The sequence below is a fragment of the Chiloscyllium punctatum genome, chromosome 3 (assembly GCF_047496795.1).
Source record: "Chiloscyllium punctatum isolate Juve2018m chromosome 3, sChiPun1.3, whole genome shotgun sequence".
NCBI classification, from domain to species: Eukaryota; Metazoa; Chordata; class Chondrichthyes; order Orectolobiformes; family Hemiscylliidae; genus Chiloscyllium; species Chiloscyllium punctatum.
Genome location: NC_092741.1, coordinates 117,675,506 through 117,689,158, shown reverse-complemented (window position 1 = coordinate 117,689,158; position 13,653 = coordinate 117,675,506). Strand labels below are relative to the sequence as shown.

Genomic DNA, 13,653 nt, shown 5'->3' with positions numbered 1-13,653 from the left:
CCACACTGTAGGGATTCTATGGATTCTATTTCAGATAAACGGACCAGATTTTGAGAGAAAGTGTTTGCCAAATCAGCAGCAAAAAGGGCCTTTTGACCAGAATCTGTGAGATCCGGTTGGAGAGTGAGTTTTATTTATTCACCTTGTGAGTCACTTGCTGCACCAGCATTTATTGCCCATCTCTAGTTGCCTTTGAGAAAGTAGTGGTGAGCTACCTTCTTGATTTGCTGCAGTCCATGTGTTGCAGATAGACCCTTAGGGAGAAAATTCTAGGATTTTGACCCAGCAACAGTGAAGGAATGGCAGTATATTTCCAAGTCAGAATGGTGAGTGACTTGGAAGGGAACTTGCAGGTGATGGTGTTTCCATGTAACTGCTGCCCTTGTTCTTCTAGACGGAAGTGGTTGTGGGTTTGGAAGGTGCTGTCTAAGGATCTTTGGTGAATTTCTGCAGTGCATCTTGTAGCTAGTACAGACTACTGCTACTAAGCGTTAGCTGTGAATGGAGTGGATGCTTGTGGATATGATGCCAATTGAGTGGGTTGCTTTGTCCTGGATGTTATCAAGCATCTTCAGTGTTTTTGGAGATGTACTCATCCAACCAAGTGGGGCGTATTCCATCACCCTTGTGCGTTGTAGATGGTCGATAGGTTTTGGAGAGTCAGGGAGTGAGTTACTCGCTACAGGATTCCTAGCCTCTGACCTGCACTTGTTGTCACAATATTTACATGATTAGTTTAGTTCAGTTTCTGGTCAATAGCAATGCCCAGGATGTTGATAGCTGGGGATTCCTTAATATTAATCAAGGTCATTGATGAAGCAGCTGAAGATGGTTTCATGCAGGACACTACCCTGAGGAACTCCTGCAGAGACGTCCTGGAGCTGAGATGACTGACCTCCTACAATCACAATCATCTTCCTATGTGCCAGGTATGACTCCAACTAGTGCAGAGCTATAATTGTGCCTCTGGAGGAGAGGATCTCTGTGCTCCCAGAACATCTGGTCAAATTCCAATGCAGTTAAGAGTGTGAGGGCAGTCTCTGGTTCCAACTGCATGTACTTGAGCTTTACAGGTAGTTACTAACCAACATTTAACAGACCAGCAGGGGTGAAGGAAGTGCAAGAGTTTATGAGAATGGAGGGCATGACAGGGTGGGTGTTTATTCGTTACACTACGGCTGGGATTAGGGAACTGTGAGAAAAGCAAATTTGAAGGGGGTTGATCAAGATGAAGAGTGACAAGAATGTTGGGTTGGGCGAGACAAGGAGAGAAAGGCTGATATGAAGAGGAATGAGGGATGGGATAGGGTGGGGAAAAGAACACAGCCTGAAAATAATCAGAGAGAACAATTTGAAATGTATCCAATCTCCCTGTGCATAGACTTCTCGGAGACACAAAGTAATAACTTGTCTGGAATTGAATGAAAGTTCTCCCTAATTGAAGAAACCTTTAAAATATAGAAAAAATAAAACCATAATTGATTTTTTTTAAAAACAAAATGCAACACAGACTACTCACCAAGTCAATGTTCAATTTCTCCAGAGCAAGTTTGGCAGCATTGTGCTTAGCTTCCTTCTTGGTTTTTCCCTTGGCTTCTGGGAATGTTTCTTCATCAATCATTGCATTGAATATGAACCTACATCAAAAGGAACATTGGAGTAAGGGCAGCATAGCACAATTCTTTTATCCTGCCCGTACCTTTATTGATACGTAAGATAGGTATGAAGGTTACTTGAGGGACCTCGGGATTCACAGAGATCTGCTCCACTTTGTGTTCCAAGTGCATTGAAACTAAAACTACTTCATCAGAAAGACTGAATAGAGTGACGCTCTTTGTCTTTCAAGAAAAGAGAAACCTGCAACAGGGTCTTCAAAACGGCTTGACAGGGTGGATCCACAAGATGTTTCTACTTGTGGGAGAGACTCAAATAATGCCCTAAATGTAAGATAGTCACTAATAATTTCAGCAGAGAATTCAAAATATTTTTTTCATCCAGGAATGGTGAGAATGTGGAACATGGGAGTGAAGAAGAATAGTAGAGATGCACTTAAGGGGAACTTGCGAAGGAGACAGAAAGGGAAAGCTGTCGATGGATGAACTGAAGAGGGTGGAGGAAGCTGATGGAACGCCAGTACTGGCATACACCTGTTGAGTTGCAGTCACTGAGAGGAAGCATGCTGATGTAGTACACAGCGAGGAAGGTAAATGATATGTTGGCCTTCATATTGAGAGGATGTGAGTACAAGAGCAGGGATTTTGTTTCTGAGGAGGTAACAAGTAGGATGTTACAAGGAATGATGTAATATATGTGAAGTTTTAGAAGGCTTTTGATTTAATACCACACTTAGTAAGAGTCCACGGTGTTGAAGGTAGGACATTAACATGGATAGAGGAATGGCCAACTAATAGACAGAGAATTGGGATAAGGGGAGAATTTTTAGGCAATTAATTTAAAACTATATTGGAATGCAATAGGGATCAATGCTGGGACTACAACTATTTACAATACATATCAATGATTTGAATGAGGAAAGTGAATATACTGTAACCAGGTTTGTGGATAATACAAAAATAGGTTGGAAGGCAAATGCTGAAGATGACTCGGTCTGCAGAGGGATGCAGAAATTTAAGGGGCAAGAAAAAACTTGGTAGTTGGAATATAATGTGGGAAAATGTGAAGTTATGCACTTTGGCAGTAAGAATAGAGAAGCTGAATATTATTTAAATGGGAAAGACAGCAGAAAAAGCTACAGAACAGAGGGATTTGGGAATCCACATCCTTAAATCACAAAAAGCTGGCATCAATGGAGAAGGCAAAAAATATGCTGACTATTATTTCAAAGGGAAAGAAACATAAATGTAGGGAGGTTTTGCAAAACCTGTACAAGGCAATAGTATGCAGATGGAATATTGCAGACAGTGTTGGGCTCCTTATCTAATAAAGATGTCCTCTCATGGGAGGCAGGCCAGAAAAAGCTTGCTAGGTTGATACTCGGTTTGGAGGGACTTTCTTATGAAGATAGGTTGAGTAGATTGGGCCTGAAGTTGTTGAAATGCAGAAGAATAAGAGATAACCTTATTGAAGTATACTGGATTGTTATGGGACTTGAGAGGGTAGATGCAGAAAGGTTGTTTCCACTTTGGGCAGAGTCTAGGACTAGAGGGCATAATCTCAAAATAAGCAATCACACATTTAAGACAGAGATGAGGGGAATCTCTGCTCTTTAAGGGTAGTGAATCTATGGAATTCTTTACCACAGAGGACTGTTAAGATTGGGTCTTTGAGTGTATTGAAGCCTCAGACAGACAGATTTTTAGACAGTAAAGTAATCAAGGGTTATGGAGAAGGTGCAAGAAGGTGGAGTTGAGGGTTTTCATATCAGCCATTATCTCTTTGAATGGTGGAGCACACTCAATGGGCTGACTGGCCTATTTTTGCTCATATGTCTTATGATCTTATAGATGCCTTGCTACAATTGTACAGGACTTTGCTGAGACCCTACCTGGAGTATTATGTGCATCTTTGGGCTCCTTATCTGAGGAATGATGTTCTTGAGAGAGTGCACTAACGGTTTACCATATTGATTACTGGAATGAGAGGACTGACATACGAAGGGAGACTGTTAGGGCTGTATTCACTGGCGGTCAGAAATAGTGAGGGGAGAATCGTGCAGAAACCGATAAAATTCTAACAGGAATAGACAGATGTGATACTATGGACTTCAGAACTTTAACAATTCTTTGAAGGGATCAACAATGATAAACAGTTGTACGCAGAAAGAATCAACAATAACTCTGTCTGAAATAAACTATTAAGGGACATGGATAACCTTATAGAGAAATTAGCCATGTCTGGGAGAAGAAGGAATCAAACTGACATGAATGACACTGTTTTAACTGGCTGCCTTGTGCCACAAGGACAACTAATTACCTTGCAGAAGAATCAAAAGAGTTAATCACAGGAAAGCTGTGTCTTCAAACAGGCAGTCAATCCCAAATGTAAGAAGGAACACAAAAGTTATTTCAGATAAGAAGGCAAGCTGCAGACTGAAGTGTTCCATAGGAGTAATCGACTTTTTGGAAAAATGGAATCTAAAGAATCATCAATCATATCACATTATGGACCTGAAGGATGAAAATTATTCTAGTGTATGACTCTATCACTCCACCTTAATCTTTCTCAGGGACTGAGCTTCCACTGCCCTCTGGGGCACAGATTTCCAAAGGTTCACAGCCCTCTGAGTCTCAGACCCAAAAGGCATCACTTACTTTGTACCTCCTGATTCTGTACTTCCTACCTAGGGGAGACATCTTACCTGCATTTCCTGTCTATCCCTTGATATATTTTGTAGGCTTCAATGCGATCTCCTTCCATGCTTCAAAACTCTCGGGATTAAGGCTCCAGTTTGCTCAATTTCTCTTCATAGGACAGGCCCACTATCCTGGAACAGCGCTGGTGAACCTTCAAAGCAAACTACCTTTCTGGGTGTAGGAGACCAAATCATACACATCTGCAGTCTAACCAAGCTCTTTCAAATTAAAGCAAGACTTCACTACTTCTATACTCAAAACCTCGTCAATTTTTGTCTAGTTGTTCTTTTCTTTATTTCTTCATGGGATGAGGGTATCACTAGCAAGTCAGCGTTTGTTATTTATCACATATCACCCTTAAACTGAATGGCCTGCTGGGCCATTCATTGTTAAGAGTCAATGACATCACTGTATGTCTGGAGCATACGTAGATGAGACAAGGCAGGAACAGTCGACTTCCTTCCTAAAAGACATGAGTGAACCAAATGGACTTTGACAATATTTGATAACAGTTGACGTCTTCACCATTACTGAGAGTAGCTTTCAGTTCAAGACTGATTAACTGAAATGAAATTTAACCAGTTGCCATGATGGGATTTGAATTTCTCTCTCTTTGACTTTGTTTCCATTGATGAAGCCAAAACGTGATGAGCAGTCCGCACAACCTTTCAATGTGGAGCCTGGGAGTTTGTTATTTCTGTGTGACACTCATACAGCCAAGTGAAGGTATGGAGTGGCAATGGAAGCTAGCTTATTGCAAAGAGCATTTTTTGTCAATAAGAACTGAGTTCATCTTTAAAATGTATTCATTCTTGGAATACTGTCATTTCCAGCAAGGCCAGCATTTAATGTCCACTCCTTGTTAGCCTTTTCAAAGGAGTTGGTGTGTCTTCTTTGATCACTGCACCCATGGTATCATCAGGATTCTCTGCAATCTTGATACAACAAAGTGGGTCATTTCTGAAAATAGTCAAGGGTCAGTCACATTGGTTTGGGGTGAGAGTTACCTATTAGCCAAACCAGATAAGGGAAACACATTTCTCCCTAGAAGGACAGCAGTGAATGATTTAGATTCTTACAACTATTAACAGCTTTGTGGACATGTTTACTGGTATCAGTTTCCTAAAAACTGAATTCATTTCTCAAACTGTTCAAGGATTACCACAGCAGCATCAGATGAGCTCAGAATTGGAAGAGCAGTTTGATCATAGCAGGTTGTAGAACTGGAGGAGGTTACAGAAATAGGGAGGAATGAGGCCACCTAGTGTTTCTTGGTGTGGAATGATACAGTTTTGGATAACAAGGTGAAAGAAATGTATTTCTAAACCACTTACACAATGTCGTGAGGGGGTCCAAACTGTTTGCATTCCCATTTCAAAGTCTTTCCAATTTTATTTGCGTGCAGCTGGAGTTGCTCCACAGCTTTGTATAAAGGAGGACTTGAAGTTGCCATTTCTTCCAGAGGCTGCAAAAATTAATATTTTCAATCAAACCATACAGGATATGATGAAATAATAATCAATAGTTTGTTTTGGTCTAATCATGAACCACAACCAACTACATGAAATCCAAACACCTCGCTTTAACATAAAGAACTGCACTATGAAACTTCAATTTTTAAAATAATAGCAAATTTTAATGTATAATATTGTCTTAAACAAACCAAGTGGTATTATCCAAGCAATATGCTTTTTAATGATAATATGCTATACGTGTAGTTTTTATTTGTCCCAAGAACTCTCTTAAAGTTTATGGTATCATACTTACATCTATCAGCACCACCCAAAAGTATGCCACAGTCGTCTGGAACTTCACTTTAGGGTTTCTTAGTATTCCAACTATTGTCAGAGGTAAGACTTTCATTTATTACTTCCCTAACATGGATGCCTCAGTCCCTTGCTATTCTGACTTTCTCATTACCTCGGCTACTTCTGTTGATTGCTTGATTTTGCCCAAAAATTTGTGAGGATCTCTGTCGATTCTTCCAGTAGCTTCAATCCACACAATCATCCAGCTTCTGTTCCCTCACAAAGTTCAAACTGAGATGAAGCCTCACCCACATTCCACATGGTGAGTGATGAAGTTGTTACTTTCACCATTCAAACTGCAAACCTAACTATCATTGACTCTGATGATATCCTTTCAGTGAGCTGCTACTGCATATACCTGGTGCAAGCTGCAACTAACTCTTTCAGCAAACAGAGAGATACACTAAAACCAGAGAAACATCCTAAGTTCCACCCATTTCCATGACAATATAGTATGATCTTGAACTGACCTTATGATAAAGTATCCCTAATGTAAGACCCCATCTTTGATCTGATTTTTAAAAATTTAATTTATAACCTCTTCAGTTTACTGAATGCTTTTAGGGTAATTTGCCTCTAACTTACAGATAGATCATACATTGTTGAAGTTGCTCCATCTTTATGATCTTACATTGCTAGCTGTTAACCTTTTAAGACAACAAGGCCAAACCTTTTAATGGCAATAGATTTTGAGTGTCTTTTAATTCAACATACCCCATTTTCCACAGTTAAACTTTAAATTTCTAAAACAAAAAGTTCTTTATCGCCAAAAAAACTTCTCAAGCTGGAGTTAACGGAATATTTTATAAATGAGATTGGTAGATTTTGTTTGACAGTGAGTGGTATTAATATTAGAGAATCAAGATTCTGATCTAACAGAAGACTTGGCTCAGTGGTTAGCACTGCTGCCTCACAGCATCAGAGTCCCAGGTTTGATTCCAGCCTCTGGTGACTGTCTGTGTGGCGTTTGCACGTTCTCCCCGTGTCTGCGTCAGTTTCCTCCCACAGTCCAAAGATGCGCAGGGCAGGTGAATTGGCCATGCTAAATTGCCCACAGTGCTAGGTGCATTAGTCAGAGGGAAATGGGTCTGGGTGGGTTACTCTCCGGAAGGTCGGTGTGGACTGGTTTGGGCCGAAGGGCCTGTTTCCACACTGTAGGGAATCTAATCTAATCAAGACTTAAGGACTAAACAGCCTCCTCCTTTTCCTACCCTTTCAGTGCTTTCTCTCAGTCTAAACATAGAAATATAGGAAGCAGGAGTAGGCCATTTGGCCTTTCAAGCCTGCTCTTCCACAGAATATGACCAAGGCGGTCATCCAACTCGGTACTGCTTTTTCCCCATAGCCTTCAATCCTTTTAGCTCCAAGAACTATATCTCCTTGATGAAAACATTCAACACTTTGGTGTGACAATAAAAATCTAAAATCTAAATCTAAATCTAAGTCAACTGCTTTCTCAACCGATGCATGATCAGACAACAATCATCAAGATTATCCCAGGTCAAGTTTAGTTTAGAGTCGAAATCCCAACACTGCCATCTGTCACCTATCATTATTGACGAAGCATTCAGATTAGATTAGATTAGATTAGATTACTTACAGTGTGGAAACAGGCCCTTCAGCCCAACAAGTCCACACCGCCCCACCGAAGCGTAACCCACCCATACCCCTACATCTACATTTACCCCTTACCTAACACTATGGGCAATTTAGCATGGCGAATTCACCTGGCCTGCACATCTTTGGACTGTGGGAGGAAACCGGAGCTCCCGGAGGAAACCCACGCAGACACGGGGAGAACGTGCAAACTCCACACAGTCAGTCGCCTGAGGCGGGAATTGAACCCGGGTCTCAGGCGCTGTGAGGCAGCAGTGCTAACCACTGTGCCACCGTGCCGCCCACTAGATTTTTGGTTCACATCCAATTTGTTCTTTAACACCAACAGTGACCTAATCCTTTCAATCACTCAATATAACAGACCTATTAAAGATGAAAACCACCGTAAATATATCTGGATGTGACTACACTGCCTCAGTTTGCCAGACTTGTACATTAACACTCATTGGCAGCCTTTACACTTGCTGCCTGTCACTCATGCTTATCAAATGTTTTATGAAAACCATCAATTACTAGCTATACAAAATCAAGTTAAACTCTGTGTCACTAGCTTTTCTAAGAAAACTGACAGTGTAGTCGGTCCACTGTCCTTCTGAAGACTGGCCCTGCTCTCATGATCTTTCACAACACAGTCCCACAGATCTCTGTATATCATGTCACAATCTCTCTGATCCTTACACACATCCTTTTACTGTGTTTAAAATATGAAATAAAATTTCTCCAGATTGAAGTACAGAGCACAAGTATCACAGACAAAAAAGAGACAGACTGCCAAAGCTTTTGGTCTTGCACTCAACTGGACAGGCACAAGAATTCCTAAGTTCAAAGGGAGCAACAATTTGAACTGCATGGGAAAAAAGTGCTGATTGGTTGGCAAGTTGAGTCTGATCAGTCGTGACATTACCAGGGAGAGTGCAGCAAAGAACTATTGTTCCCTCATGATTTTCTTTATAAAAAGGCACAGTGTCTGGAGCTATCCCTTATGCCTGTAGAAAACAGGTCCCTGTATATGAATATTTTCCACCTTTTTGGAAGCCTTGTTAAAAAGGCTTGAACTATTTGTTCACCATACAAAAGTATGGTGTCAAAATGGGGTACGCTAAAGCTATAATGCAAGATAATAGATATTGTAATCACATTATTACCTGCTGTCTATTACAAATCTTACAAATGGCCCTAAGGCTGCTGATTTCAGATATTAAAAGTGTCCAGTCTATCTGAAGATATTCTGGAAGGTTCAAAAATCTAAGTAACAGGTAAAGACAGTTATTTCATGCTGCTACTATGTAGTAATGATACAACTGATATTTTCTATTAACAGGATTCTGCAACCAAGTCAGGAACATAGTCTACCATACAGATGTTCAAGCTGTTTTCTTCATGGCACACAACTGAGTGATGTGGTATGTGAATTTCAGTGCCAGTGTAATAGCACATATATTGTCATGTGTCCCAATGATTGTTGAGTTGTGTTAAAAATCACGTCCCATTAGCTGCCTGTAGTAGGCAGAGTACCAGCCATGCTTGACTCACAAATGTTCAATAAACACATGTAAAGTTCTAATGATAGATGTAATTCCCTGTTTCGATATCAGTTATTGATCAATCCTGTGTGTGACACGCATTATGCTAAAACCAATTTAAGACAATCCATTGGGCTCACAATCTGGCCAACCAATCAGCACACGTTTTTCATGAGATATCAATTATTACTCTCCACCATTGCATTTTGGAATTCTTGTGACTGTCCTGATGAACACAAGACAAAAGGCTTTGACGGGCTATCTTTTTCTCACCACTACAGAACTGTCATTGCAAGGGATTGAAGTGTTAATATCAGACCTCCTGGTGACTTTCACGGGGAATGAAACTAGGAGTCATGTAGAACAGGCAGCAGATCCAATATTGCCTGATGCAAACTTTCATCCAAATCTAAATCATCTTCCCCACCCCCCACATAGATAGCAACAAGGCAACTGCAAACTGGATGCACACTTTTCCAAACACTTCCTATAAAACTCATATTACGGCTGGTAGGAATCCTGGTAGGAACATCTGTTTGTCCTAGGTACAGGGAAATGTATTTACAGAAGCCTTGAATTGGAAAGCTGGAACAGTTCGTGTGCAACATTGTCTAAGATTCATTCACACCACAAGCCTAGCATCCTGCAAAGTAATTTCCTGGTCTGACTTAGCTTTAGGGCAGTGTACAAGCTAAACATACATTTTAAACCCAGAGTTAAATTTATTCCAAAGGTTGTGACTTCAATCCATATACCGAGATGTGATCTTCAAGGCTGTCACATCCATTGAGTGCTGTCACAGTTCCTGTCTTTTCAATAAGACCTTTCGGTGTCTAGCTGCTTGCGTGCACACAAAAGTTCCCAGTGACACAATGTAAAGAAGCTCAGGAAATTCTCTCATATGTCCTGGCCAATATTTCACCATCAAACTCTCAGAGGGTTGAGAGTCTTTGGGACTCCTTGCCACACAGAGCTGTGTGGACAAAGTCTTTATGTATATATTTGAGTCTGAGATAGGGAGTTTCTTCATCAGCTGGAGAATCAAGGATTATAGGGAAAAAGCAGGAAAGTGGACATGAGGAATGTCGGATCAGCCAAGATCCTACTGAAGTGCAAAACAGCCTCAATGGGCTGAATCATCTACTCTTGTTCCCATTTCTTATGGTCTTAGAAAGAGACACGTCAAATTTCAGTTTAAAAGAGAAAAATCAAATTGAAGATTTTTATCATTCCCCCAATCCCTGTACACCCAAGGAAATGAGCTATAAAATGGTGGTACTTCTGTTAGCTCCTGAAGGAAGCTAATTAGTGTTATATGGAATAGGAATGTGACTGGTTTAGGAGGAGGTCAGATGTCAGCAGAGAAACATTGGCTGAATGTACACAATTCAGTCACTGACAGACTAATTACTAAAGAATTTCCCTTCATCACAATCAAATGTCCCACTTAACACTCTGAAATGTCAAGATAATTTTGATAAAAACATGTTTAGTGTAGAAAATATATAGGCTTTTTCTCCAGTTATATCATTTCAATTTCCTTTCCTTCAATTCTCTATTAATTAGATGTGAACATAGGAAGTACAGTTAGTAAGTTTGCTGATGACACCAAAATTGGAGGTGTAGTGGACAGCGAAGAAGGTTACCTCAGATTACAACAGGATCTGGACCAGATGAACCAATGGGCTGAGGAGTAGCAGATGGAGTTTAATTTAGATAATTGTGAGGTGCTGTATTTTGGGAAAGCAAATCTTAGCAGGACTTATACACTTAATGGTAAGGTCCTAGGGAGTGTTGCTGAACAAAGGGACCTTGGAGTCCAGGTTCGTAGCTCCTTGAAAGTGGAGTCGCAGGTAGATAGGATAGTGAAGAAGGCGTTTAAGTATGCTTCCCTTTATTGGTCAGAGCGTTGCGTTCTGGAGTTGGGATGTCATGTTGCAGCTATACAGGACACTGGTTAAGCCATGGATGTAAGTTTGCTCACTGAGCTGGAAGATTCATTTTCAGACATTTCGTCACCACACTAGGTAACATCATCAGTGAGCCTCTGCTGAAGCGCTGGTGTTATGTTAAGCCACTTTTGGAATACCATGTGCAGTTCTGGTCTCTTTCCTATAGGAAGGATGCTGTGAAACTTGAAATGGCTCAGAAAAGATTTACAAGAATGTTGCCAGGGTTGAAGGGCTTGACCTACAGGGAGAGGCTGAATAGACTGGGGCTGTTTTCCCTGGAACATTGGAGGCTGAGCAGTGACCTTATAGAAGTTTATAAAGTCATGAGGGCATGGATAGGGTAAATAGACAAAGTCTTTTCCCTGGGGTGAGAGAGTCCAGAACTAAAGGGCATAGGTTTCGGGTGAGAGGGGAAAGATTTAAAAGGGACCTAAGGGGCAACTTTTTCACACAGAAGGTGCTGCGAGTACGGAATAAGCTGCCAGAGGAAGTGGTGGAGGCTGGTACAATTACAACATTTAAAAGGCATCTCGATGGGTATATGAATAGGAAGGGTTTAGAGGGATATGGCAAATGGGACTAGATTAATTTAGAATATCTGGTTGTATGGATGAGTTGGACTGAAGGGCCTGTTTCTGTGCTGTACACCTCTATGACTTTATGACTCTATTTAAGACTGCAATAAAGATGCGCTAATACAACCAATATATAACAAATAATAGTAAGAAAAGAGGACGAAAGATGCTGGAAATGTGAAACAAGCAGAAAGTGCTGGAAAAACGCAGCGGATCTGTCAGCATCTGTATAGAGAGAGAGAAACAGACCTTACACTTGAGTTTACTGACTTGACTTTCTGATCCTTCTGACGAAGGATCACTGGATTTGACTTTGCAGGCGACTCTCAGCCAGACTTTCAGCAGTGAAATGAGGAATCCTTTCAACAAGGGTGTGGAAAGATCAAATTATGTTGAGCAACAGACAATCGAAACGATACAAACTGATTTAAACATGCAGAGATTTATGGATCGTCTTTGAGGAAGATGGGGGAGAGCATGGATATGGAGTAGATCAGGCATCTCGCGGGATGGTGGAACAGGCTTGTGGGGGCCTGTTCCTATATAACACAGGCAACATTTGCAAAGCTGTCCAAGGCCAAGGGACCGATAGAGATCGGTGAAGGGGTTGCAAAAAGATAGTAGGCTCCCAGATGTTCCAGGTGGATGAGAGGTCCTGACAGACCAGCAGTGAGGGTGTTAAACCCCCAGCCTGCTACTCAGAGAGCGTCCGTGGAGCTGACAGTGAAACATTAATTAAATAAGCTGTAAGGAGGGTTTTGAGCGGTGAGGCACACACTTCTCCCTTGCCCCGTTTACCATGCATTGCCCACCCCTGTGGACAGAGTCTTATCTAAGATTATTCCGTAATGCGTTCAGACCCCAAGAGAATGTCAACTCACAGTCAGTGTTCACAGACGCAACCTCCCGTCGAGACGAGATAGACTGAACGCAATCTGCCTCCCCCCCCTTTCAGCCGGAAAGAGAGTTTCGTTTCTCGGCCTCTGCTCCTTTCACTTTCGCTTTCTTGCGGTGTTCCTGGGTGGGGGGGGGGGGGGGACGCCCTGTGCAGCCGGGAGGCGCAGAGCCTCCTCAGAGCTGGCAGCTGCTAGTGGGGCCCACGCTGCAAACACACGATCATGTTTCAGGCAATGAAACAGGGCTTGATGCCGCAGGGGAGGGTGTTTCAATACAGGCTGAGGTTTTGGGGGGCAGGGGGTTCGGAATTCACATTGCTGGACCTGTTTGGAGGGAGTGTCATATCCATTGCTAAGCTGATAGGGAGTCAGGATGTCAAGAATCATCAATATCTCCGCCACCGGGTTCCTGTTCTGTGAGGTACAGCTGCATCATGGTTATTATCGAGTGCACACCCTTCGATGGAAGCCATGCAGTTTGCATTTCAAGGTCTCTTCGGTTCCACGTGTACCCCTTTTCCAAAGGATGGAAACCCAGCTCCAGCCTCGAGTTTTCTCTTCAGCTTGTTCCTCCTCTGAGCAGGAACGTATTGGCCCCCTTTATGACAATAGCTAAGTAAGATGTGGAGGACTATTGACACAAGAAGCACCATCCCTGACTCATTGCAGATCGATACCCAAGGCTGCTTGGAATGTCATCTTGAGAAACGCAGGCAGCAGACACTCCCAGTGTGGCCATGTGTAAATCCTTGGGTAACTGGGAGGTCATGTTGCGGCTGTACAGGACATTGGTTAGGCCACTGTTGGAATATTGTGTGCAATTGTGGTCTCCTTCCTATCAGAAAGATGTTGTGAAACTTGAAAGGGTTCAGAAAAGATCTACAAGGATGTTGCCAGGGTTGGAGGATTTGAGCTACAGGGAGAGGCTGAATAGGTTGGGTCTGTTTTCCCTGGAGCATCGGAGGCTGA

At 41.9% G+C, this 13,653-nt stretch overlaps 1 protein-coding gene across 1 annotated transcript in view; it reads right to left on the bottom strand.

Moving 5' to 3' along the window:
• eif2ak2 (eukaryotic translation initiation factor 2-alpha kinase 2) overlaps window positions 1-13,083 on the bottom strand; it is a 62,518-nt gene extending 49,435 nt beyond the window's left edge. The window contains exons 1-3 of the mRNA XM_072559186.1: window positions 12,670-13,083; window positions 5,648-5,778; window positions 1,520-1,637 (exon numbers count right to left, since the gene is read on the bottom strand). Coding sequence (XP_072415287.1) covers window positions 1,520-1,637; window positions 5,648-5,766 — 237 coding nt within the window. The 5' untranslated portion in view covers window positions 5,767-5,778; window positions 12,670-13,083. The remainder of the gene's footprint in view (window positions 1-1,519; window positions 1,638-5,647; window positions 5,779-12,669) is intronic.
• Between the last annotated feature and the right edge of the window lie 570 nt (window positions 13,084-13,653).